At 38.7% G+C, this 27,948-nt stretch overlaps 2 protein-coding genes and 1 long non-coding RNA gene across 12 annotated transcripts in view; all 3 read right to left on the minus strand.

Moving 5' to 3' along the window:
• Nucleotides 1–649: 649 nt before the first annotated feature.
• LOC309475605 (uncharacterized protein) lies at nucleotides 650–10,989 on the minus strand. 5 transcript variants are annotated; one of them, XM_082138449.1, is made up of 4 exons: nucleotides 10,480–10,989; nucleotides 9,297–9,529; nucleotides 7,829–7,911; nucleotides 650–4,971 (listed from the first exon to the last, which is right to left on the minus strand). In XM_082138449.1, exon 4 carries the CDS (start codon nucleotides 4,952–4,954, stop codon nucleotides 3,422–3,424), a length of 1,533 nt encoding a protein of 510 aa, XP_081994575.1. In that variant the 5' UTR covers nucleotides 4,955–4,971; nucleotides 7,829–7,911; nucleotides 9,297–9,529; nucleotides 10,480–10,989; the 3' UTR covers nucleotides 650–3,421. The 5 variants fall into 5 exon arrangements, with proteins under 5 accessions (XP_081994575.1, XP_081994574.1, XP_081994573.1 ...); XM_082138448.1 differs by having other exon boundaries at nucleotides 7,829–7,914; XM_082138447.1 differs by lacking the exon at nucleotides 7,829–7,911 and having other exon boundaries at nucleotides 650–4,962.
• LOC309475733 lies at nucleotides 5,032–7,209 on the minus strand. The gene is made up of 2 exons (XR_014197823.1): nucleotides 5,898–7,209; nucleotides 5,032–5,658 (listed from the first exon to the last, which is right to left on the minus strand). It is a non-coding gene; the product is annotated as an uncharacterized lncRNA (long non-coding RNA).
• Nucleotides 10,990–11,117: 128 nt separating the features above from the next.
• Nucleotides 11,118–27,948, minus strand: part of LOC309475591 (uncharacterized protein) — a 66,650-nt gene continuing 49,819 nt past the window's right edge. For 5 of the 6 annotated variants that reach the window (XM_082138413.1, XM_082138412.1, XM_082138411.1 and 2 more), the window contains 2 exons: nucleotides 27,148–27,473; nucleotides 11,118–18,296 (listed from right to left, as the gene is read on the minus strand). In XM_082138413.1, the coding sequence (XP_081994539.1) occupies nucleotides 14,653–18,296; nucleotides 27,148–27,355 (3,852 nt within the window). In that variant the 5' untranslated portion in view covers nucleotides 27,356–27,473 and the 3' untranslated portion in view covers nucleotides 11,118–14,652. The remainder of the gene's footprint in view (nucleotides 18,297–27,147; nucleotides 27,474–27,948) is intronic. The other variant, XM_082138409.1, reaches the window with a different exon arrangement.

Genomic DNA, 27,948 nt, shown 5'->3' on the forward strand with positions numbered 1-27,948 from the left:
CTGAGTGATGGGCCAAATTGTTGGCAGGCCTTTAGGTTTAAGGGAAACATAAGGGCGAACTTAAGGGAAAATTACACTTAAGGTGCTTTATGCAACCGGGCACTGGCCTTTTTGTCCAACATCAGTGCCTGACCTCACAAATGCGCTTCTAGAAGAATGGTAAAAAATTCCCATAAACACACTCCTAAACCTTGTGCAAAGCCTTCCCAGAAGAGTTGAAGCTGTTGTAAGACTAAAAATACTGGTTGAGGCCTAATTTATGGGACAAAAGGGCCCGGCTGGCTAATTAACATTTGAACTCACACAAGCACATGAACTAACAACAAAGAACTCACACAAGAACATGGTTTAATGCGAATGTTTATCATTGACTGTTATGCTTTTGGTGTCATTTGAAATGTCTCAAAGTGAGTGGTACAGATATCTCATATCCAGAGAGATAAAATAAAAGGAAATAAGGTTTATAGAAGTTCATCGAAAACTGGTTTAGAGATAAGGCCAGATAAGGCAACCCCCCTTCTGTGGGATAGAAGCCATTTGAGGGTGGTCTCACCCCATCCCCCATATCACCTGGTCAGGAGAGAATAAAGGAAGGTGTTCTGGCCCTCTCTGGGGCTGCTTCTTGGCTGGACGTGGAATGGAATAGGTGGTCTCTCTCTCTCTCTCTCTCTCTCTCTCTCTCTCTCTCTCTCTCTCTCTCTCTCTCTCTCAGGTACAAGCTGTGTAAGATTCTTTGGTGTAACCAATGTATAACCATGTCCTAGATATTTGAATTGATTGTGGAATTGATCTCTGATATCTGAAATATTAAATTGCTACAATGTGATTATTCCAACTGATTTTGACATTGTTTATTTAATGGTTTAAAGGAATAGTCAAACATTCGCTCACTTTTAGTGAGGCACAGATATTATTAAAACCTTTCATTTATGGAGTCAGATGAATTAAAGAGTAAATACATATGATTAATGTATTACAAATTTAACCAACCAATACTTTGCATGAGTGAGGACAGAACACGTGATACCTTCCCCGTGTATTGGCGAACCGGAGATTGGACTAATATAGCGGGCCTTACACTGTCATAGCTGCAAAGGGTGGGCCAACTCCATATTAAACCCTACGGATTAAGAATGGGATGTAATTAAAGTTTATGTGCAAGGCAGGCGTCCCAAAACTTTTGGCAATATAGTGTAGGTCAATTCAGCTGACAAAGTTTATTATAAAGATATTTTCAAAAACTGAAGTAGTTTCCTTGTTTCATTTTGTTTTATTTTACATTATGTAAATTTTACAATTTACATTTATACAGTGAGGAAAATAAGTATTTGAACACCCTGCTAGTTTGCAAGTTCTCCCACTTAGAAATCATGGAGGGGTCTGAAATTGTCATCGTAGGTGCATGTCCACTGTGAGAGACATAATCTAAATAAAAAAATCCAGAAATCACAATATATGATTTTTTAACTATTTATTTGTATGATACAGCTGCAAATAAGTATTTGAACACCTGTCTATCAGCTAGAATTCTGACCCTCAAAGACCTGTTAGTCTGCCTTTAAAATGTCCACCTCCACTCCATTTATTATCCTAAATTAGATGCACCTGTTTGAGGTCATTAGCTGCATAAAGACACCTGTCCACCCCATACAATCAGTAAGAATCCAACTACTAACATGGCCAAGACCAAAGAGCTGTCCAAAGACACTAGAGACAAAATTGTACACCTCCACAAGGCTGGAAAGGGCTACGGGGAAATTGCCAAGCAGCTTGGTGAAAAAAGGTCCACTGTTGGAGCAATCATTAGAAAATGGAAGAAGCTAAACATGGCTGTCAATTTCTCTTGGACTGGGGCTCCATGCAAGATCTCACCTCGTGGGGTCTCAATGATCCTAAGAAAGGTGAGAAATCAGCCCAGAACTACACGGGAGGAGCTGGTCAATGACCTGAAAAGAGCTGGGACCACCGTTTCCAAGGTTACTGTTGGTAATACACTAAGACGTCATGATTTGAAATCATGCATGGCACGGAAGGTTCCCCTGCTTAAACCAGCACATGTCAAGGCCCGTCTTAAGTTTGCCAATGACCATTTGATGATCCAGAGGAGTCATGGGAGAAAATCATGTGGTCAGATAAGACCAAAATAGAACTTTTTGGTCATAATTCCACTAAACGTGTTTGGAGGAAGAAGAATGATGAGTACCATCCCAAGAACACCATCCCTACTGTGAAGCATGGGGGTGGTAGCATCATGCTTTGGGGGTGTTTTTCTGCACATGGGACAGGGCGACTGCACTGTATTAAGGAGAGGATGACCGGGAGATTTTGGGGAACAACCTCCTTCCCTCAGTTAGAGTATTGAAGATGGGTTGAGGCTGGGTCTTCCAACATGACAATGACCCAAAGCACACAGCCAGGATAACCAAGGAGTGGCTCTGTAAGAAGCATATCAAGGTTCTGGCGTGGCCTAGCCAGTCTCCAGACCTAAACCCAATAGAGAATCTTTGGAGGGAGCTCAAACTCCGTGTTTCTCAGCGACAGTCCAGAAACCTGACTGATCTAGAGAAGATCTGTGTGGAGGAGTGGGCAAAAATCCCTCCTGCAGTGTGTGCAAACCTGGTGAAAAACTACAGGAAACGTTTGACCTCTGTAATTGCAAACAAATGCTACTGTACCAAATATTAACATTGATTTTCTCAGGAGTTCAAATACTTATTTGCAGCTGTATCATACAAATAAATAGTTAAAAAATCATACATTGTGATTTCTGGATTTTTATTATTTATTTTTTTATTATGTCTCTCACAGTGGACATGCACCTACGATGACAATTTCAGACCCCTCCATGATTTCTAAGTGGGAGAACTTGCAAAATAGCAGGGTGTTCAAATACTTATTTTCCTCACTGTATAAGTTACAATTGGAATGACTCAACATTAACAAACTGCAAAAGCTAAATAAGTGATCAAAGCCTGATTTATCTGTAAAATAATCTCTGATGCAGCACTAGACAGCATCACAAATGGAAGTACAAGATCCGAACTCAAACTACTTTTTTTAATGAAAGATTCTTTACACATGAATGGCAGTAATACGATTTCTCTCCAGTGTGGATCCTCTCATGTATTTTCAGATATATTGACCGTCTAAATCTCGTCACAGTGTGAACACCTTATAAGGTATTTCTGTAGTCTGAACTGTCTGGTGCATGATCCTTCCCATTGCTGTCTTTTTCTGGTGTAATTTTAACACACAAATAACATATTTAAGGCTTCTCCTTTGAATAAAGCAGGTGGTGCTTTAGCAAATATGCTCAATTTCTTTTTTACTGCACTGGTCACTGTTATATAGTCCTTCTCTAAAATGAGTATGCAGATGTACTTTTAAAACACTTGATTTTCTGAAACTCTTCCCATATGGATCACGTGTATGGCTTCACTCCAGCGTGGATTTTAATGTGTACGTTAAGGTTTCCTTTATGCGTGAAACTCTTCCCACATTGATCACATGTGTGCGGCTTCTCTCCAGTGTGGATTTTTATGTGTTCGTTAAGGTTTCCTTTTTGTGTGAAACTCTTCCCACACTGATCACATGTGTGTGTCTTCTCTCCCATGTGGATTTTCATGTGTTCATTAAGGTGCTCTTTTCGTGTGAAACTCTTCCTACATTGATCACATATGTATGGCTTCTCTCCAGTGTGGATTTGCATGTGTTCGTTAAGGGTTGATTTATGCGCAAAACTCTTCCCACATTTTTCACATGTGTGCGGCTTCTCTCCAGTGTGGGTTTTCATGTGTACGTTAAGGTTTCCTTTTAGTGTGAAGCTCTTCCCACACTGATCACATGCATGTGGCTTCTCCCCAGTGTGGACCCTCTCATGTATTTTCAGATATACTGACCGTTTAAAACTCTTGTCACAGTATGAACACTTGTAAGGTGTTTCTCTAGTGTGAACAGTCTGGTGCACTTTCAGTGCACCATCAGTAAAAAAAGTCTTTCCACACTCAGAACAAATATGATCCTTCACACCGCTGTGTTTTTTCTGGTGTATTTTTAATGCGCCCATCTGACTAAAACTCTTTTCGCACATATAACAGACGTAAGGCTTCTCCTTTGTATGAACTTTCAGGTGGTCCTTTAGGAAATCTGCCCTAAAAAATGTTTTACCGCATTGGTCACAGTTGTGTAGTCTTTCTCTAGAATGAGTAAGCAGATGTACTTTAAAAACGCTTGATTTTCTGAAACTCTTTCCACATTGATCACATGTGTATGGCTTCTCTCCAGTGTGGATTCTCATGTGATCATTAAGCTGTCTTTTTTGCGTGAAACACTTTCCACATTGATCACATGCATGCGGCTTCTCTCCAGTGTGGATTTTCAAGTGATCCTTAAGGGTTCCTTTTTGTGTGAAACTCTTATCACACTGATTACATGCGTATGGCTTCTCCCCGGTGTGGATTTTCATGTGTTCATTAAGGTTTCTTTTTATTGAGAAAATCTTCTCACAGTGATCACATGTGTACGGCTTCTCTCCAGTGTGGATTCTCATGTGTTCGTTAAGGATTACTTTTTGTGTGAAACTCTTCCCACACTGATCGCATGTGTACGGCTTCTCTCCAGTGTGGATTTTCATATGCTTGTTAAGATTTCCTTTTTGTGTGAAACTCTTCCCACATTGACCACATGTGTACGGCTTCTCTCCAGTGTGGATCCTCATGTGTTCGTTGAAGGTTTTTTTTTGTGAGAAGCTCTTCCCACACTGATTACATGTGAAAGGCTTCTCTCCAGTGTGAATTCTAATGTGAAGTTCAAGACTTTGCTTGTATGGGAAACTCTTTCCACACTCAGGGCAAGTGAAACATAATTTGTCTCTTTTCAATGAGGGACTCAAGGATTTATCTTCAGTTTTGACATGATGTTTCTCCCCCATTTCAAACGGTTCTTCAATCTCCATGTTCTCTTCTATCAGGTCTAAAATTAAAGTTAAAAAAAGTTTTTAAAAAAACAACAAATTTCCAAAAGTTGGAACAAAAACATGACCAGCACAAATTACAGGATTTGTAGTGAGAACTATTAGATATATTTGATTAACTGCATTTTACACGTAAGGTTGTAACATGTTAAAAATTTTAGTAATATGGTTGCAATAAAGTGAACCAGACATAAATCAATATATTGTTATACAGTGCTACAGAGGCCCTTCATAATGCAGAGGGCAAATGCCTGGTTTTCATAGTTAGCAATGTTACACTAAATTATGCAGAGGTGAAGTTTAGTGCAGACCCGTATTGTGATATACATCGTATATCGGGTAAGTATCGTATCATGACTTTGTTGCCAATACACAACCCTAGGTGTCACGTACATTGCCAAGAAGAAAGCTTTTCAGAGATGGCAACAACTCAGAGACTTAAATTGTATTAAGTCAAGTCAAGTCACCTTCATTTATATAGCGCTTTTAACAATATAGATTGTTTCAAAGCAGCTTTACAGTGACAATAGGAAATTAAAGTAACAAAGATTGTTTTGGCTTTACAGCAGCTCTAGGATAAAGTTATTGTCCAGCTAAAGTTAGTTTTGATTGATTCGCCTCCGCTGCAAAGATCATTAGTTATTAACTTAGGGGCCGCTAACACAACACCGTTCTAAAACCCTTAACTCGCTCCGGCCCGCTCATTTACACAACAACAGTGCCTGGTGGCTCGAGAACGCAAACCTTGAAATAGGTTCCAAGGTGCAAGTCTTGAAAAAGAAAAAATTCTCTCTTTGCAAACTTCAAAAACGCGAACCTTTGAAAGCGCTGACGGCGTGCACAAGCGTATTATGTGTTTAGTCTATAGGTATTAGGGGTGTAAAAATGTATCGTTTCTACGATGCATCGCGATGCAGACGAGGACGATTCGGTATTGGTTCAGTAATAGACCATAACCGATTATAATGTACTTACGCTTTTCTGACGTCATTTGTCGTGTACGTGCTTTGTCGCGGTAGCATACAATGGCAGAGGGAGGTGAGACGCAAGTGCGAGAGAATTAAAAATGCTCCAACTATTTTAAAAGCCTACATCTGGGCACATTTCGGCTTTTATGAACAACCTGGTAAGGTTGACCTAATCTATGCAGATTAGGACCTAATCTTTGCAGCCTAACATTGAATTATATAAATGTATTATGTGTTATGTGTATGCCAGGTCAAAGAGATGTGTTTTTAGTCTAGATTTAAACTGACAGAGCGTGTCTGCTTCCCGGAAAATGTTAGGAAGACGGTTCCAAAGTTTTGGTGCTAAATAGGAAAAAGATCTAAAGCCAGCAGTCGATTTTGATATTCTAGGTATTAGAATATTATCAACTGGCCGGAATTTTGAGATCGCAATGGACGTGAAGGATAATATTGAGTTAAGAGCTCACTCGAGTACTGCGGAGCTAAACCATTTAGTGCTTTGTAAGTAATCAGCAATATTTTAAAATGTATACAATGTTTAATAGGGAGCCAATGCAGTGTTGACAGAACTGGGATAATATGGTCATACTTCCTGGTTCTGGTAAGAACTATACCTGCTGTGTTTTGGACCAGCTGTAGTTTGTTTATTAAGCATGCAAGGCAACCACCCATAAGAGCATAACAATAATCTAGCCTTGGGCCCCGTCCACACTACTGCGTTTTCGTTTAAAAACGGAGACCTTTTGCTACGTTTGCACCTCCCATCCACACTAAAACGGCAAAAACGGAGACCCAAAACGGAGAAGTTTAGAAACGCTGCCGACCCGTTTTTCGTTTTGAATCTCCGGAGGGCGTTTTAGTCTGGACGGGTCAAAACGGAGGACTTTAGAAACGATGACGTAGTAGAGGCTCACGCTCCGCTCTATGATTGGATGTCATCAGTCATGGCGTATATCTTTGCTAGCAGCTGTTGTGCAAGTAAATTCTGCATTTTACAATGCTATAACTGCCTACATGCGCCGGAGGCAAGCTATTATTCGAGCGATCTGTGACAATTCCCGTGTGCAGTGGCGGTATCGACCGTACATGGAGCGTCGGTTTTGGGTTAACCCGGTAAGAACCAGCGCATGGTGGGATCATTTTATCAATGAAGTTGTGTTTACACCGGCACGCGCATGCCCAGTGTTGGTGAATGGTCACGTGATCCGCGTTTTCAGTCGTTTTAATGTGGACGGAGATCAATTCTAATACGCAGCTAAAACGCTGGTGTGGACGTCGGGCGTGAAGAAATATAAAGTTGAGTATCATCAGCATAACAGTGAAAACTAATGCCATGTTTATTTAAAATATATCCCAAGGGTAGCATGTTCAGAGTGAACAACAACGGTCCTAGTACTGAGCCTTGTGGTACACCATACTGAAATTTTGATCGATGTGACATCTCTTCATTTACTGCTAACGGTCAGATAAGTATGATTTAAACCATGCTAATGCAATTCCATTAATGCTAACATAATTTTTGAGTCTATTTAAAAGAATGTTGTGGTCAATAGTATCAAATGCAGCACTAAGATCAAGTAACACTAATAGAGAGATACAACCACGATCGGATGCGTAATGGATTTTTTAATTAATCATAACTAACATTTGTTTTTCTTGCAGGAACAACATTCATATGCTTTTAAATGTTTCCCCTTTTTGCAAAAACTTGTGACTTTGGTTGTGTGAGTGTAAAAATAACAAATATGGGAAATTAAACTAGACAGATGTTTCAACTTGAAACCTTGTGGTTACCTAGTAACAAGAGTGCTTGTCTATGAAGAACCAATCAAATTGTAGGGAAATTATTCTAATGTAATTGTAATGTTTCATGTAATTTTTGCCATACCTCTTATTCTATAAAAACTGTTGTATTCGTGTTCGCTGGTGGGATTCTCAATGAAATTTGTCTGAGATCCTCCGGCTCTGCTTCTTCTTGGGGGAAATGAAAGTGAGCGCCCAGAAAGCACTGACAGCATGCAAATACTGAATTGATTTATCCTTCACATCTTGTGCTTGAACGGACAATTTAGTTTTTATCAATGAGACATTGACTAATTAGACGAGACAATTTTTTTTGTAATCATTCTGTTCCAATTCATATATTTTTTAAATAGACTAGAGCAAAGAACAATTATTCAGAACCTCTAGTTTGCATGTTATTTTGTTTAATTGTCTAATTTTTTTTTTTTCAGAATTGTGGGAGAATCGCGATCTTTATTTTACGCAGAAAAAATTGTGATTCTCAATTTATCCAGAATCGTGCAGCTCTACTATAAATAGACGCTGAAGCTGCAGCGAAAATCCATCACTTGTTGACACAATTACTATTTTCTATATGGTGAATGGCACATAATGCAATACATAGGGGATTAGGAACGTGTAGAAATTTCTGTGAAATTTTTTTTTTTGGATTATTCACTGTCACGTGGGCACAGGTGATCACTTCTGTTTTCTTTATTATTTCCTTTGCCGGATTGTTTGGGCTAGTGTTGAAAGGGGCAAGTAACGGGAGCCAACTTTCTGTTGACCGTATTGTGTTGGTTAAATCATGTCTGCATACGTCAAGCTAAAATAAAAGTAAAAATCAAGCTAAGATCGTCAGTCTTCCTTTACATAATGAAATGACAACCGAGTGCGAGCGAGTTGCGAGCCATCCCGTTACGTAGCCCCTTTGTGGCTATTGGATGCCATGAACAGAACAATTCAGACAGTGTAAATATGCTTTTCATAGGGGCGAATGACGTCTGGTTTCCCGTTAGTGTCACGCAAACCGCAGCAACACGCACACAGTCTGTACCAGTCCAGAGACACGATAGCACAGTGCAGGTCATATGCATGAGTCAGCGCGGACCCCTTTGACAGAATGCTGTATTTTAAAGCGATATGGAGGAGATTAGGAGGAGAAACGGTTTGATGACTTGACTACTGACGAGTACCCTGGAAATCCAGAGTTCTCACGAGAGCACAAGTTGAATTTGCTCAGCGAGTTTACTCTGGCGTCGAGTAATGATGCTCATTAAATATGCCCTTGTATCCGAGCTGCACCAATCACATCGGGTTATCTGATATAGGTGGGCCAGAGGCGGGCTAAACAGATGACGACAACGCTGTGACGTCGAAGTCATTAGTAAACATTGCAAGATGGCTATGGATGTACACCATTTGTTTGAAACGGCTTTGGCCGCTACAATAAATGAGTTAGACTTGGCAGTGGAAATTACGTCAACACACTGAATAACGCTGCACATTTCAAAGCACCTCAGTGGGCCTTTAAGATTTATAACCTTATTGAAGAATCAAGAATGAACACCAACCTCTAAGTTCTTCAGTATCTTCCTGTTTTATTCTGCAGAGTTCTGGATCACCGCTTTGTTCTTCTGTATCTTCCAGTTTTATTCTGATGGGTTCTGGATCATTCATGTTTTCAATGTTCTTTCGCAAACTCTATCTTCCTCACTTGTAGGCTGATGGAAATATTTCAGCATTTATTGGTGAATCGCTGTGGGAGGAGCTTCACTGAAGGTGAACTGCTGTGATAAGAGCAGATCTGCAAAAATAAAAAATAAATCAGTTATCAAAAATGTATGCTTTCATTAATTCACACATTTAAAGCATTTTGTTAGTTTATCTATCCAACTATAAAAATGTAAGTTATTTCATTTGTTTTAAAACAAATTCATATATTTTTCATAACTATATTTTGTCAGTGGGTCATTCTGTTGACATTATTATCTATTTTTTGACATGAAGAGGCTTTTGAGCAGCTGTTAATTGTGACACTCCCTCTTATTGAGTCTTATCAGGGAGATTGTTTCATTAACCAGTTATAATAACTTCCATACAGCAGCATAAGTCCATGTGATTGTGAACCTATCTATAGTTGAATCTACAACTACAGTCACTGCATAATATTGTCATAAAAGAAATTAGATTATAAACATTTTTCTTCTAAGGACAGAAACGGCTCTTTCAATACAAAGAACAAGCACGACAAAGCAATATTTTAATGTTTCCGATGTAAAGTGTCCATCACATTTATCTACATACTCAGATTTACCACTTGTGTTGGATATGAATTTAATCTGGATCTGAAATTTAAAGCCTCTTTAAGTCAGAAATAGACATTAATGTTAAAAATAGATTAACCAAAAAACAAAAGATAAATAGAGATCAATCCCTATTAATTCCCCTTACAGATCATACTCTGACTTTTTTGATCAAGTGACATACCAGTAAATACCATTATTGCTCCAGACGAACATACAAAAACACACAATAATCGCTCAGATCTTAATGAATTTTAACATTATAGTTCCTCACATAGTTGCCTGCAATGCTAAGTGTTTGTCAGTCAGTAAGCAGCAGACGCCAGAAAAGACGCACAAATAGCTCTGTAGCAGATGAATATAGAACACAGAAAAGACTCTGTAAAATGTTGCTTTAACAAGCCGTGTTATTTTTAATAACTGTATAAACGAAGCACAGTGAGCTGCTTACCTCACATCAAAAGAGTGACGTCTTCTTCTTGTTGTATGGCAGATCGCAGACACACAGTGCATTACCGCCACCTATCGCCCGGGTGGACCATGTGCACTTTTCAAAGACTGTGATTACGCATTTTAACCTGTTGCATTGTAAATCCTGCAAAGTTTTTTTTTATTTTTTTTATTATTATTTTTTTATGTTAATTTCTAACACTAGGCTATACTTTGTATTAAATTACCTTTGCATCAAATTACAAAAAACTAGTCAACGTTGCTATTAGGGCAGTGGCGGATTAATGCTGCCTGAATATAGGATGTGCATCAGTGCAATTGGATCAGCACATTCGATCTTAAAGTGACAGTGCGTAATAAACCTAATGCCATCTGTGCCCTTAATATTGTAAAACCCGACTCAAATGGCCCAATGGAGGCCTCCGGTCAGCGGGTGAAGGTCTCTGCGCGTTACTGTCTTTTCTAGTGGCAAAGTATTTTGATTAAATGAAATTCATTTTCTCATATGTATTTTCTCGTTATTTCATCTGACTCCATAAATGAAAAGGTTTTAATGATATCTGTGCATCATTAAATGTGAGTGAATGTTTGACTCTTCTTTTAACTCTTTACTGAAAATAATGTCAGAGTCGATTAGAATAAAATCAAATGTTTACAATTTATTATGTCAGTTAAAATGTATCAGGTCAATTTCATCAAGATAATAGATACAAAACATCAAATGCTCTGGAATAAAGAGAAAAGATTCAATACCTTGACATATAAAATACATGATGCTAAGTGTTTTGCTTACACTGCATCACAGGCTGATCTGGGTTACAGAATCGCGCTGATCCTCTTGTTGCATTTCATTATATAGACAGAAACTTCTTTCACATGGAAACATCTGCTAACAATGGGAATTTACATTCAGAGTTGACACCTTTTGGGAGTAGGAGACCATTTGCCTGGAGACCCACCCTCCTTTGTGTGCCAGTTATCTCTAAACTCTTAAAAACCTTATTACCTTTTGTTTTACTTCTTTGGGAAAGAGACCTTTGTAGCAGGTGCACTGAGGCATTTCAAATAATACCAAACATGTGTAATACTGTATGATAATTATTCACATTAAACCATATAGATTCTTGGGTGAATTTTGAGAGAGAAGGGATGGGGGAAGAGGGGAAGAAATGTAGAGTAGGATTGCTTATGTGAGACTTGCGTCTCGAATGATGGTGCTAGTTTCACGAGAGAGTTCAAATGTTAATTTCCAGAAATGTCTTTTATCCTCTCAGGGAGTGGTCGTTCCTCAATAGACTGCCTGGCATTTCTCTAATTTCTCAAGTCTTACAATATTAATCAAACAACAAAAGAAAAAGAGAAAAGCATTCACTGCTCTTTAAAAAGGATTAATTATATTTAATTTGTACAAGTAAATATGTCTGCTTAAAGAATAAAGAACGATGCATGCAAGTTGTTATAAAGTATGCATACATCCTTAATTTAAAAGAAGACTGTTCTTCTTTAGAAGTGGTTTCATTTAATGTTAAGATAATTAAGATTAAAAAAAAATATTATGTCACAGAAGTTAGATCTGTCTGTATTGCATGTTCAAACTTTAAAATTATCCACATTAACAGGTTAATAGATGTTTTCTCCAGGAGTATATAATGGGTTTGGAAATTTTAGATAAATTCTAAATTAATGCATTACAATTTAACTAAACCCATTCAATTTTAGTAAATTTAGTCGACTAAAATTTTATTGTATTTAGTTGTATAAAACTAGACTAAAACTAAAACAAATAAGTTGACTAAAACTAAATGGCATTTTAGTCAAAAGACTATGACTAAAACAATCCAATTTTCTAGATCAATCCAGGCATATTTGCTAGAAACTTGGGAATTTATAATTTCACTCTCTTAAAACTTGTACTTTCCCCACTTTCTTTCTTTCTGCAACTTGTGTGAATGTGTGTGTGCATGCGTTTATGTTAGGTATTAGTTTTATGTAAGAATACTCCGGGCCCTATTTTAACGATCTGAAACGCAAGTATCAAGTACGCAAGTAGGTTTGGGCATAACGTGAAATAAACCAATCAGAGCGACATCTCACATTCCCTTTAAGAGCAGATGCGCTTTTTCCATGGCGGATTGCTATTGTAACGGCAGATTTGCCAGGCGCGCGCCAGGAGCGGTTCACAGCCGAGGAGAGCAACGCTCTCGTCACGGCCATAAAACACAGAGAAGTGACATTGGGGATGGAGAAACCCACCCAAATTAACTTCGGTTAAACAGGCGTATGATAATTTGGGTAAATGTGTAAGCTAGATGTATGCTTTTATAATAAATAAATTGTCTGTCTGTCTGTCTATCTATCTATCGTAATAATGTATGATTTGCAAAAATGAAAACTGCTGCTTCTGTGTAGATTAGACAGTTGGGCACACACCCGTTGGGCACACACTACATTGATTATGGCCAAGCATGCGCCCTTAAAATAGCATATGAATAACATGCGCAACGCGCCACTGACTTTAAACTAGGTTTTTTCGGTCAGTGGCGGAATAGTTTTCTAAACCTGCAAAATAGCATGAGGGAACGTTTGCGCCGGAACACGCCTCCTCTTTGCGCTGGACCGCCCCGGGGAGCGCAAGTGTTTTTCCTAGTTTACCGACGTGCGTCTGTGGAGGAAAAAGTCCGCTGTGCGCGGGTGCAAAATAGGAATGATACATGCGTCAGTGTACAAAGCCAATTGCGCTGGGTGCAAGATAGGGCCCTCCAAGTCTAATTCGTATTTAAAGAGAAGTGTTCTTGTGTTATATGCTTACAAATTTAATTTCTTAAACTGCTGATCTTGTTACTGTGCTAAAAGTGTTTTCACTATAGTTTGGATATTAATATCCACTGCAGACTTGATAGTTAAGGCCCATTGAATTGAGCGCTAGACAAGTCATTTGTTCATCGGTAAAATAAGTGAATCTTTCAAAATTCCCTATTAATTCATTAATAATTCCCTTTGAGCTAAATTGACCGGTTTCCCTTACAACATATAAATTAATGTATTTGTTTGCAATTGACCCTTCGCAGGAAGTTTGATTGGCAGGAGATCGGACCAATCATAATCTATCATCCGCTGAATCCGCCATTTTTGTCCGACAAAGCAGTCAGGAGAGTTAGTAGATTAACGTTGGAGGATTTGAACTTGAAAAACGGTGTGTACTGCCTCTTTCCGCAGTTAAAACAACATTCCTTCTTATGTTCATACATGTTTATTTGATGCTATAAATGAACTAGAAGGAAGAGATGATCGGTCCACGAGCAGCTTTAACTGAGGCTCTACAGCGATCTGTCAGACACATTAAACAGCCACAAAACGGTATATTGTTTAAATTTCTTTAAAAAATTACCAAATTTGAAAGGTGAGACTTTGTTTCATATCAAAAGTAACCTGGTCTGTCCTGTCTGTCAACGCCTTGTCAGTGTCCTCTCTGCTCCGCAATGTATTTTTCACTGCATGAGAACATGGTGTGGTGTGTCGGAAATAGCAACAGTAACTAAAGGGGGCGGGTCTTTGCGAACGGTCAAATACGAGGTTAACGGGTGTTTTTGGTGTAAGACCAATTTCTCTTTCATGAGATTAATTACTCTTCTTGGCCAGGTTACATTTCTCCATGTCGTAAATCCAAGGGTCAAGGCTTCTAAACTGTGAATTTTTAGGGGCGTGATATTTAAATGACGATTGTTTTTATCCGCCACATTTATAAATTTAAATGGTAAATGTGAATGTCTCTCTACCTGTCATCTCATTTTGTGCATCAAAAATCTTATTGTAAAAAATATAATTGAATAATTGTAATTGTATACCAACAATTATTGTTTGTAGATTAATATTTTATCTACAATGTGTGAATATGTATTCTAAAATATGTGCCCTTTTGTTTTTCTGTTTCAGATCTAAGCAAAGTTGGCTTATTGATGACTTCTGAAAACCTGAAGGAGATTGGTCAATTCAGTTTACTCAGAAGTTTATTACAAAGAAGTTTTCAAGTGTTTTCCTTGTTTTATTTATTAGTTAGAATGGGTATAACTCAACATTTTAACTAACTGCAAAAGCTGAATAAGTGATCAAAGCCTACTGATTAATCTGTGAAATAATCAATGAGCAGTCGATTAATCGTTCTAATAATCTTTGATTAATCGATTATCAAAATAATCTCTGATGCAGGACTACACAGCATCACACCTGGAAGTACAGGATCAGAACTCGAACTACTTACTGTATTATCAGACATGCATTTTCTTTTATGAAAGATTAGAGAAGATAATTGAGTAAAACTCTTTCCACATGAATGGCAGTGATACGGCTTCTCTCCAGTGTGGATCCTCTCATGTATTTTCAGATATATTGACCGTTTGAATCTCTTATCACAGAGAGAACACTTATAAGGTTGTATTCTAGTGTGAACTGTCTGATGCACTTTCAGTTCTCCATCTGTAAAAAAAGTCTTACCACACTTAGAGCAAACATGATCCTTCACACCGCTGTGTCTTTTCTGGTGTAATTTCAAACCACTCGGCTCACTAAAACTCTTTCCGCATAAAGAACACACATGAGGTTTCTCATTTGTATGAACTTTCAGGTGGTCCTTCAGGAAATCTGCCATAAAAAAATTTGTACTGCACTGGTCACTGTCATATAGTTCTTCTCTAGAATGAGCACACAGATGTAATTTGAAAACACTTGATTTTCTGAAACTCTTCCCACATTGATCACATGTGTATGGCTTCACTCCGGCATGCCTTTTAATGTGCACGTTAAGGTTTCCTTTATGTGTGAAACTCTTCCCACATTGATCACATTTGTGCGGCTTCTCTCCAGTGTGGATTTTCATGTGTTCGTTAAGGTTTCCTTTTTGTGTGAAACTCTTCCCACATTGATCACATTTGTGCGGCTTCTCTCCAGTGTGGATTTTCATGTGTTCATTAAGGTGCTCTTTTTGTGTGAAATTCTTCCCACATTGATCACATGTGTGCGGCTTCTCCCCAGTGTGGAACCTCATGTGTTTGTAAAGGGTTACTTTATGCGCAAAACTCTTCCCACACTGATCACATGTGTATGGCTTCTCCCCAGTGTGGCTTTTCATGTGTACGTTAAGATTTCCTTTATGCGTGAATCTCTTCCCACACTGATTACATGTGAATGGCTTCTCTCCAGTGTGGATTTTCATGTGTTCGTTAAGATTTCCTTTTAGTGTGAAGCTCTTCCCACACTGATCACATGCATGTGGCTTCTCTCCAGTGTGGACCCTCTCATGTATTTTCAGATATACTGACAGTTTGAATCTCTTGTCACAGTATGAACACTTGTAAGGTGTTTCTCTAGTGTGAACAGTCTGGTGCACTTTCAGTGCACCATCAGTAAAAAAAGTCTTCCCACACTCACAGCAAATATGATCCTTTACACCGCTGTGTCTTTTCTGGTGTATTTTTAATGCACCCATTTGACTAAAACTCTTTCCACACAAATAACAGACGTAAGGCTTCTCCTTTGTATGAACTTTCAGGTGGTCCTTCAGGAAATCTGCCCTAAAAAATGTTTTACCGCATTGGTCACAGTTATATAGTCTTTCTCTAGAATGAGTAAGCAGATGTACTTTAAAAACACTTGATTTTCGGAAACTCTTCCCACACTGATCACATGTGTACGGCTTCTCTCCAGTGTGGATTCTCATATGATCAGTAAGGTGTCTTTTTTGTGCGAAACACTTCCCACATTGATCACATGTGTGTGGCTTCACTCCAGTGTGGATTCTCATGTGATCATTAAGGTTTTCTTTTCGTGTGAAACTCTTCCCACACTGATCACATGTGTGCGGCTTCTCCCCAGTGTGAATTTTAATGTGTTCAGTAAGGGTTGCCTTATGCGCAAAACTCTTCCCACACTGATCACATGTGTACGGCTTCTCCCCAGTATGGCTTTTTATGTGTACGTTAAGATTTCCTTTATGTGTGAAACACTTCCCACACTGATCACATGTGTAAGGCTTCTCTCCAGTGTGGATTTTCATGTGTACGTTGAGGTTTCCTTTTTGCGTGAAACTCTTCCCACATTGACCACAGGTGTACGGCTTCTCCCCAGTGTGGATTCTCATGTGATCCTTAAGGGTTCCTTTTTGTGTGAAACTCTTCCCAGACTGATCACATTTGTACAGCTTCTCTCCAGTGTGGATTTTCACATGTTTATTAAGATTTCCTTTTTGTGTGAAACACTTCCCACACTGATCGCAAGTGTATGGCTTCTCTCCAGTGTGGATTCTCATGTGATCCTTAAGGGTTCCTTTTTGTGTGAAACTTTTCCCACACTGATCACATATGTGTGGCTTTTCTCCTGTGTGGATTTTCATGTGTTCATTAAGGTGCTCTTTTCGTGTAAAACTCTTCTCACACTGATCACATGCGTACGGCTTCTCCCCAGTGTGGATTTTCATGTGATCATTAAGGTTTCCTTTTTGTGCGAAACTCTTCCCACACTGATCACATGCGTATGGCTTCACTCCAGTGTGAATTCTTATGTGATCTTTAAGGGTTCCTCTTTGTGTGAAACTCTTCCCACACTGATCACATGTGTGCGGCTTCTCTCCAGTGTGGATTTTCATGTGTTCATTTAGGGTTGCTTTATGAGCAAAACTCTTCCCACACTGATCACATGTGTGCGGCTTCTTCCCAGTGTGGCTTTTCATGTGATCCATAAGGGTTTCTTTTTGTGCAAAACTCTTCCTGGACTGATCACATGTGAACGGCTTCTCTCCAGTGTGGATTTTCACATGTTTGTTAAGGTTTCCTTTTTGTGTGAAACTCTTCCCACATTGAGCACATGAATACGGCTTCTCTCCAGTGTGGATCCTCATGTGTTCGTTAAGGATAACTTTTTGTCTGAAACTCTTTCCACACTGATCGCATGTGTGCGGCTTCTCTCCAGTGTGGATTTTCACATGTTTGTTAAGATTTCCTTTTTGTGTGAAACTCTTCCCACATTGAGCACATGAATACGGCTTCTCTCCAGTGTGGATTCTCATGTGTTCGTTTAGGGTTCCTTTTTGTGTGAAACTCTTATCACACTGATCACATGCGTAAGGCCTCTCCCCAGTGTGGATTTTCATGTGTTCATTAAGATTTCTTTTTATTGTGAAAATTTTCTCGCAGTGTTCACATGTGTACGGCTTCTGTCCAGTGTGAATCCTCATGTGTTCATTAAGAATTACTTTTTGTGTGAAACTCTTCCCACACTGTTCGCAAGTGTACGGCTTCTCACCAGTGTGGATTTTAATATGTTTGTTAAGGTGTCCTTTTTGAGCAAAACTCTTCCCACACTTATCACATGAGTACGGCTTCTCTCCAGTGTGGATCCTCATATGTTCGTTAAGGATTACTTTTTGTCTGAAACACTTCCCACACTGATCGCATGTGTGCGGCTTCTCTCCAGTGTGGATCTTCATATGCTTGTTAAGGTTTCCTTTTTGTGTGAAATTCTTCCCACACTGAGCACATGCGTACGGCTTCTCTCCAGTGTGGATCCTCATGTGTTCGCTAAGGGTTCCTTTTTGTGTAAAACTCTTCCCACACTGATTACATGTGAAAGGTTTTTCTCCAGTGTGAATTCTCATGTGAAGTTCAAGACTTTGTTTGTATGGGAAACTTTTTCCACACTGTGGGCAAGTAAAACATATTTTGTATCTTCTTTTTAATGAGGGACTCAAAGATTTTTCTTCAGTTTTGATATGATGTTTCTGCCCCACTTCAAACAGTTCTTCAATCTCCTTGTTCTCTTCTATCAGGTCTAAAATGAAAGTAAAAATAGTTTTAAAATAAAAATCAAAAGTTTGATTTTCAGTAAATCATTTTTTTTTTTATCAAAGAGAGAAATGTGAAAGGGAAAGGACATGTGAACCCTGACATAATAGTAGAAAATATGAACATTTTGATGAATTTGGTACAGTTATCATCCAAATATTATATTTAAAACATTACCAGCACAAATGATAGGTTTTGTAGTGTATCAGATATGTTTTACTAACTGCATTTTATAAGTCAGGGTTGTAACATGTTAAAAAATTTAGTAATATGGTTGCAAAGATAGTAAATCAGACATAAATATAAATACAGCTGCAAGCAGCAATTATCGGGGCCAAGCACAAAGGACACAATAAATCATGCTAACATGGCTGGAAGCATCAGACCAACTACGACAATGAGCAATTAAAACAGTTTAAGATGATTTTATGCAAAATGGCTGCAAAATTATGAATACAACCACCAGTAATTTGATTCAATGGTTTATCACTTTCAACCAGTCAAGATGAGGTGACAATGACACATGCAACGTTTGGTGTCAATATACCAAAGCATTGCAGAGATACAGCCTCAGGGTTGTTTTGTCATCATGCCTCAACTTTGTTGTTGTGGTATATGAAAACTGTTTCGTCTATAGACACGAAATCCATAACTTTTGTTGGCACAGTCTGAAGATGATCTTACTCAAATTTGGTGAAAATCTGACAAATGGTCTAGGAGGTGTTTAAAGAGTAAAACTAGGTTTTTAAAGATAAAATCAAAATGAATACAGGAATTTTGCCCGACAATGGCAAAGTTGGTATCTAAGTTCTCGGCTTGACCTAAGGAATTTATTGGGACCAGTTTCATTCAAATAAGGCTAATTTGATCAAAAGTTATTAGCATTACTGGAAATTTCATTATAAACTTTTTGAGTACTGTCAAGGCATGGTGCCAAAGATACATACCTAGTTTCGTAACGATACGCCAATGCATTTGTAAAATATAGCATTTTACGACAAATTAAAAATGGCCGACGCCCAAATCGTCAACATAGGAAAGTTTGTTGGAGCATGATGCAACGAATCTAACAAGACCAGTTTTTTTTGGGGCCGAAGTGTTCATAAGTTATAAGAAAAAAAAAAAAAATTCATATCTCCTGACCACTGGGTGGAACTGCACCGAAACTGTGCAGGACCCTCAGTAGCGGAGATATAGCCTCATGTTCATTTTAGCAGGTACTTTGTCGAATTCGTTTGCGCGTTATTAGAAAACGGTTTGATGAATTGACTTGAATTCCATAATTTTTATCGACATGGGGTTTGAAAAAGTAGGTTTTTTGGGAAAATTCTAAATGGCGTAAACTTTTTCATGACGGAAACAATGTAATCGAATTGTCTAGAGCCAAGGAATCATAGGAAAAAATAATTATGTTTCTAGCCCTTACGGTTCAAAAGTTATTAGCACAAACTTGAGTGCAACTTTGGACAGTTGGTGGAGCTAGAGGGATTGAGTTAGAGACAAATTTGCTATGGTGACAGTTGAGACTATTTTCTATCTGTGCCACATTTCATTAACTTTTTCCGCAAGTAATTCTAAGGCAGCCATAGACTTCCAGAGGGGAAACCGAAGAATAATAATAAGAATGCCAACATTTACAACAGGTGCTTGGCCCCTAACAAGAATGCAACAATTATAATGGATGCCTACACACCTTCGGTGTTTGGCCCCTAATTATAAGAACGCCAATGATTACAATATGTACAATATGATATACAATATAAAACTAAAACAGTTAAGATAATATTTAGTCTGACATCCTGGTGTTTGAATGAATGTCAGTTTCTTAAATCACCTTTCATTTGTTAAAAAGTAAAAGAAAACTGAATTTTAGGCTACAGTTTGTGCCCAGTTCATGGAAAGTTTACTGGATATTATCTGCTTTAAAGCAGCAGTACAGAAGAGTTTTTGGTTTAAATTGAAAATAAATAAATAAATGAATTATTGTCCAAGTATATACAGTCATGTGAAAAAGAAGGTACCTTCTTTTGAATTCTATGGTTTTTTTTACATTTGGGTTTAAAGAGTTTTAATTCTACAATATATTTGAGTGCTGCCCTCTTCAAGTTGAACGGTGGCTACTGCAGTTGAATTTTCCTATTGGAAGTTGTAGTGCCCTGTGACGTCAGAGGGCACCAGCTCACCACGCCCTTGCCTACAGAGAGACGCGTCTCAGATGCAGTTTTGTGGGTATCTGTTTATGCACAGCTCTCTTAAGGTCCTACTACAGCATTTCAAATGGGTTGAGGTCTAGACTTTGAATGTTGTAGATTTGCTGGTGTGCTTGGGATCATTGTCCTGTTGCATGACCCAATTACGGCCAAGCTTTAGCTGTTGGACAGATGGCCTCACATTTGACTCTAGAATACTTTGGTATACAGAGGAGTTCATGGTTCACTCAATGACTGCAAGGCGCCCAGATCCTGTGGCTGCAAAACAAGCTCAAATCCTCACCCCTTCACCACAGTACTTGACAGTTGGTATAAGGTGTTTGTCCTGATATGCTGTGTTTGGTGTTTGGTTTTCACCAAACGTGGCACTGTGCATTATGGCCAAACATCTCCACTTATCGTCTCGTCTATCCAAAGGACATTGTTCCAGAAGTCTTGTGGTTTGTTCAGATGCAACTTTGCAAACCTAAGCTTTACTGTCACATTCTTTTTAGAGAGAAGAGACTTTCTCCTGACAACCCTTCCAAACAGGCAATACTTGTTCAGTCATTTTCTAATTGTACTATCATTTTACATGTTAACTGAGGCCTGTAGAGTTTAAGATGTAGCTCTTGAGTTTTTTGCAGTTTTTCTGAGCACTGCAAGGTCTGACCTTGGGGTAAATTTGCTGGGACATCCACTCCTAGGAAGATGTCTTGAATGTTTTCCCCTTGTGAATAATCTTCCTCGCTGTAGAATGATAATAATAATAATAATAATAATTCATTACATTTATATATCGCTTCTCATACCCCTTCATTTGAAGTGGGGTCCCGGAATAATCTTTGTTTGAAGGGCTATCTGTCCCTTCCCCCTACCTCTTCCCCTCCAACCAAAAGATAATCGTGACAGTGTAGGGCTGAGGGGTAGAAATGGGACTGGGCCTAATAAGGTGCATTTACACCAAAGTCCAATTTATACTTCTGCGTCAAACTCACTCCGTAGCTACGTCGTAGTCTGTGTGTAGCACAGACTACGGCGTATCCTTACATGCACCTCTCCAAAAATGTAACTTTTTTTTTTTGTGTAATTGCACGTTATTGCGGACTACAATGCAGAAGTATAAATGAAAACCGACACGTAGCCTACAGCATAGAGCAGGGAACGACAACTGGCGGCCTGCGGGCCAAAACTGGCCCGCCAGCAATATTTTCTGGCCCGCCGGATTATTTTGGAAGTCCTAAATGCTGCACAAAACTCTTCCACTACTTGAGAAAAGCCGTAGTCACGCGGCGATTTCACATACATATACATTTTAAAGTATAACTGTGCGTTCACACCGGACACGAATAGGGCGCCAAATTCGCGCCTGCCGCGTCTAGTTAGACGCTTGACCACTTTGTGTCCATTCGCGCGTCAAAATACGGTAGCGGTCAGAACTCTGGTGTAGGCTACTTTGGACGGAGCGGGCGGTCTGACTGACAATAGCCCACTCCCGACATCTTTTGACAGCGTATCCGCACTTAATTCTGACCACCTGTACACCTAGCTCTGAGGAGCTGTTTGGTACTGAAACCATTGTCAGTCAACAACATTCTTTTTTTGCAAGGATGTTTGAAATAGTTCGGCAGAAAATAGCCTACTTCATTTGTCAGTAGGGCAATATGATTTTCGTTTATGTTGCTTAGAAATTTGAGTGATAGGCTTTGTCCTATTTAATTTATGTTAGGCTACTTATATTTCATAATTTTTTTCTGTGGCATTTTTTTTCTCTGCTGACAGTACAATGTTAAAATAGCCTAATATTTATATTGACACGAACACAATTTTTGTATAGCATTTATTATAGGCTACTTAATCTCATTCTTGCCGTTAGAGACATTTGAATGTGAGATTATGGAAACGAGATCTAAATTTTGTGGAACCGTCAGGTCGGGAAATAAAGCGGGTGAACACCGAGTGTATTTTAAGCGGTTGCTGAATAGAACCTTGTGGGAGCGGGACAGAAAAAAAACAGTCCCGCGCAGAACTGCTTAAACCTTAGGTGTGTATGTGTGTGTCCCGAATAAATAATAATACAAAAAAAAGGAATAAAGTTCAAAAGTCGGACTGTAAGCGAATGAGTATGATTGCTATTCACACCTTTATCAAAATGGCTGTAATCTGTTACCACAATAGTACTTGATCTGTTTAAAATGATTTCCTTGATATATGCCTAAGGTGTTAAATTAAAAATCAAAATTAAAATTTGTCTAATCCAGTAATAATTTTTTTCTATTTTTGATCTGAGCACAATCAGAAAATCAGAAAACTCATTGTTATTAGTTTTTTCATTTTAGTTCAGGAAATAAATAATGGAAAAACAAGTCGTTTTTCATCTTTTTATTTTTGGTTTTAATTTGAAAAAACGATTGAACGAATGATCCACGGACGGTGACGGACCCATCATATTCCGCGATTATAGGCCTATATAAAAGTATTTAATTTGTATCCATAGGCCTACTCTGTGTAGCTGGCCCGCCATCTACTGGCTAAAAAAAATATTGGCCCGCGGCCAAAGTTACTTGCCGACCCCTGGCATAGAGGATACAGCGTAGGTCCGACGCAAAAGTATAAATCAGCCTTAAAGGACAAGTTCGGTATTTTACACTTAAAGCCCTGTTTACAGATCGTATCTGATGAAATAGAACGGTTAAGATTAAAATTTGGACACATGCTGCTGTCCCGAGAATTTTAGGTTTATTTACATCTTAACCGTTCTATTTCATCAGATACGATCTGTAAACAGGGCTTTAAGTGTAAAATACCGAACTTGTCCTTTAATGCACAGATCTCTTCTGAAATATAAGATGTGGTTTGTCCTGTCTGTTTAATCCCTTAAGACACAACAGACTGTGTTTACATTAATTTGCATCATAAAAGCATTTTGAGATGTAAGTTAATTTAACCACTTACACAGAGTTGCACACAAAACACACGCATTTGAAATTGAAAGCAGCTCACTGTCAGTGAGTTTCAATATATAAGCCCAATACATTCCAAACGACATAAAATTATGCCTTCGTAGATCATTTGTAAGGAAAATACCGGCAGGCGAGACCACACACTGCAAGCGTAACATCAAACAAAGTGCGAGTTTCTCACAGTGCATATTCTGTGCAATGAAGCCCGTAAACAGTCGAGAAAGACAACTCATGTGTAACAGTATCAGACTGCATGCTAATATTCCTGCTGCTGTCTGTTTTTAATGTTAATCAAACAACAAATTACTTACTGCTCTTAACTGAATAACTTTTCAACTTTAATATTTATCTATTCTTAATGTATACAGTGAAGACCATGCAGTGTTATTTACATTTATGTTATTCAAGTTCTGTACTGTAATCTACTGTACCTAATCTGTATATAACTACTGTTAGATCCACTTATATAAAAGATGTGTTAGCTAATATGTTAACCTTAAATATATCTAGAAGCTAGTGTGCTCCAAAACAATAAAAAGATATGCGCATTTATGTCTCTTGATTTGTTTTATTTGTATTATGCTACCTCCTAAGACCTGAGCTTTGGTTTGGCTTGCATTTTAGATTTCTTCTAGCTATTTTGGGTTAGAGTGAACCAATAAATATAATAACCAGATATTATCTTTGAACATGAAGCTCTTTTTGAAAAAAATTATGTCCACATATGTGGACAAACAATCAAGACACCATTGTGTAACAGTGCAAATCTCTTTTATTTACAGCCTGAGCACTGTGCCTGAACATTTTTCATTGTTACTGTTGCATATATAACTGTTTCAATTTCTGAACATGGTTATGGAAAAACAAACTATCATATCCAATAAACCTTGACAATTTGCTTGTTTCATTTTAGCTTTTTTGTAACACTCCAAAACTTCAACTTCTCCAAACTAGGAATGTCCTTTTTGTCTGTGGGAATAGTTAATTGCACTTAACCGCTGTGAAAGACTGTGTAACAGTTGCGTGCAGCTTGCAAGCACAAGAACACCTTGCATGTTACAAATCGGACTTAAGTTTTCCCAGAACAGCCTGTTGCTCTGCAGCACGCTGCATTCTTCAGGTTGACCACCTCTGGAAGATGTGCATTAGCCCTTCTGCGGACTGAGATTTGGGGCACTTCCTTCACAGGGCGCTTTTTCTCTGGCTCTAAATGGTGTTGTCTTCCTGTTCTGAGAGGTCTGTACTGTCTTCCTGTGCATTGTTATGCTGGGCCAAGAATGTCTTAGCCACTTCCATTCGGAATTCAAGAAATTGCATGATGCCCTTTCTTGGTGTGCCGCATACTGTGTGGTCTTGGTGGTACAGTAGCCAGCTGTTGGCTAAAGCAACATCTGTGAAGTGCATGAGCATCCGAAGCGTCCACTTCTTGGTGCAGACACTCATTCTATAGTAGCTGATCATCCTGTCTGTGAGGTCAACCCCATCCATCTTGTTGTTTATATTCACAAACAATACTTGGTTGTCTGATAGACACATATTGTTTCTGTTTCTTGTCCCATCGCTGGCAGGTGTCTTCAGGCTGTGTATCATGGACAACAGATAGCATCAATACCGGCTTGTTGTCATACCACTTTACAACACAAATTTTCCCATCTTCAGTGGTAACTTGTGCTGAGGTACCTCTTCCATTCTTTTTCATTGTTTTGTCACTTGGTAGCTTCTGCACTGCTTCGAAAACCCAATTCTTCATAACTGTACCAATCAGGTACACCTGCTTCTCCATCATTCGATTCACAGCTTTGATGGATGTAAAGAACCGATCGGTAACCGGAAGTACCTGTAAAGACCTCAGGTATGTCTGTCTGAAACTCTCCATCCTGGTGCAAAAGTGTACTGCTGTACACTTTTGCACCAGGATGGAGAGTTTCAGACAGACGATCAATGACCAAACCTCCCAAACCCAGTTCACCTGGTTCCTGGACCTGTGCAATCAGTGCATCTGCACCCTGATATAATTCAAAGTCGAGCATGATGCCTTCCGTTGAAGCACAAACAAAGTTTTTCATGCCAACTGGATTGGGCTTCATTGGCAGATATTGTCGACAAGGACAGGCTCCTGTAAATGGTATAATTTGCTCAATAATAGAAACGCTCTCAGGTCTTGTCTGAGACCTGCAGCCTTTCAGAATGCGGTCAAGAAAAGGCCTCACCTTCCAGAATTTGTCACATTGCCTCAGGTCTTCTGGAATGTCATCATCAATGACCACCTTTATTGATTGAGTGTGAATCTTTCTGTGATGGCTGGGAATCTAAACGCGCTGGACCGGTACATCCTGATTTGTGGGTACGGGACACAGGACATCAAAATTGAGGCACCAAAAAAATTATACATCTCGTCAACTCATGTGCTGAGTGGGTACCCACTCCTAGCTACTGCTGTAGCATTGGAGCAGTATACAAACAGTTTCATAAAATCTTTATCAATATACTGGTTTACATAGTCCAGTGTGGTCCAGCCTTCTCTGTCCTGCTCAGTTTTCTCCTCAGGCTCAAACTGGGCTAAGTTTGGGGTCAATTGAGCAGCCCTCCAGCGCACTCCTTGTCCTTGCTTGTGTTGTCCTTGAAAGCTTGGTCCTGTTTTTGGCTCTTCAGGATCATTGTTTGAGCCATCAGACTCAACCTGCTAAGTCCCACATCTGGGAGTGTGCAAAATGGCAATGCTACGGTCTGAACGATAACCATAAGTTTCACCACGGAGACGTTTACATCCCCGGATGGCCTCAGCAGACTGTGGAGTGGGGTCTTCATTCCCACTACTCTCCTCCTCACTGCTGCTTGGCTCCTGTTGTGGAGGATGGTAATCAAAATCCTCTACTGGGTCATCATTGTCAGACAAGTCCTCTACCTCTGAGACGTCCCCAGCAATTGACTATATCATAAGAAAAAGAAAAGAAAAATCAATGTAAAGGTATTTATCACACATGCAATGCCAATTTATACTGTTGTAAACTATTGTAAATTGATGTTTTCTAACAAATTCTTCCCAAACTACGTTTTCAGAGTAACATTTTTTGCTAACATTTTTAGATTTTCAACGAAGCTAAGTCCCATTGTCCACATATGTGGACCTCAAGTTTAGCGGCATAGTAAATCTTTACTGTTACAAACATTTGTCAAATTTGCATGCCATATTAATCATACAACACTATTATGCATAACTTAAGAATCAACAATGAAATTTTATTAGATTTTTTACCTTGTGGACGTTTTGGTCTGGTGTGGCTGCCTGACTTTTCAGATGTGTTCTCCGCCATCTTGGAGTGTTTTTCTCTTCTGACATCGCCTGATGGCAGTGTAAGTGTCCACGTGTGTGCACAGAATCAAGTATTATGGTGCACACAACCAAAAATGTGATGTAGACGCCAGGTCGTAGGAGGTTATATAAAGTATGTATTTTATGTCTTTTATTTATTTTTCTACACAGCACTTCGGTTGTTTTAAAGTTCTTTATAACTAAAGTTTGTTTGATTGATTGATTGATTTAGATAGAAGCAATCAAAATAGAAGTCTGGTTTCATGTTAGTGTCAGGGGGTGGAGCTGCACGATATGTCCCACCCTGTCTTCCTGTTTCAGTGGAAATTTAAGTTTTATAACCTTATTGAAGAATCAAGAATAAACACGAACCTCTTTGTTCTTCAGTATCTTCCAGCTTTATTCTGCAGGGTTCTAGATCAGCTCTTTGTTCTTCAGTGTCTTCCAGCTTTATTCTGCAGGGTTCTAGATCAGCTCTTAGTTCTTCAGTATCTTCCTGCTTTATTCTGCAGGGTTCTGGATAAGCTCTTTGTTCTTCAGTATCTTCCTGCTTTATTCTGCAGATTTCTGGATCATTCATGTTTTCAACGTTCTTGCGCAAACTCTATCTTCTTCACTTGTAGACTGATGGGAATATTCCACTGGCGAACTGCTGTGGAAGAAACTTCACTGAAGGTGAATTACTGTGGTAGGAGGAGCTGATCAAAAAGCAAAAATAAATCAGTTATCAAATTAATGGTTTCAAAAAATCACAGACTTAAAGCACGTTGTTAGTGTTTATATCTTGTAAGTAACAACATTTTTATTTATATTTTTTTATAAAATAAATGTACATATTTTACGTATCTATATTTTGTCTGTGGTCAATCTATTTTTTACCATTATTATCCATTTCTGATATGAAGACGCTTTTCAGCAGCTGTTAATTTAAATCCATCACAAGAGGTACATGAATCTGAATATGTAGATAAGTGTAGAAGGAAGCTTGACATTGGAAACATTAAAATATTGCTTTGTCGTGCGCTTTCTATTTTTTGACTGTATGCAATGACTGTAGTTGTAAAAAAAAAAACAGTGTGAATTTGATTTAAAACATATTAAATGATTTTACATTAAAGTATTTAATTTGTTTTAAAGGGATAGTTCACCCAAAAATTAAAATTACACCATGAT

The sequence above is a fragment of the Leuciscus leuciscus genome (assembly GCF_965113295.1).
Source record: "Leuciscus leuciscus genome assembly, chromosome: 15".
In the NCBI taxonomy this organism is placed as follows: Eukaryota; Metazoa; Chordata; class Actinopteri; order Cypriniformes; family Leuciscidae; genus Leuciscus; species Leuciscus leuciscus.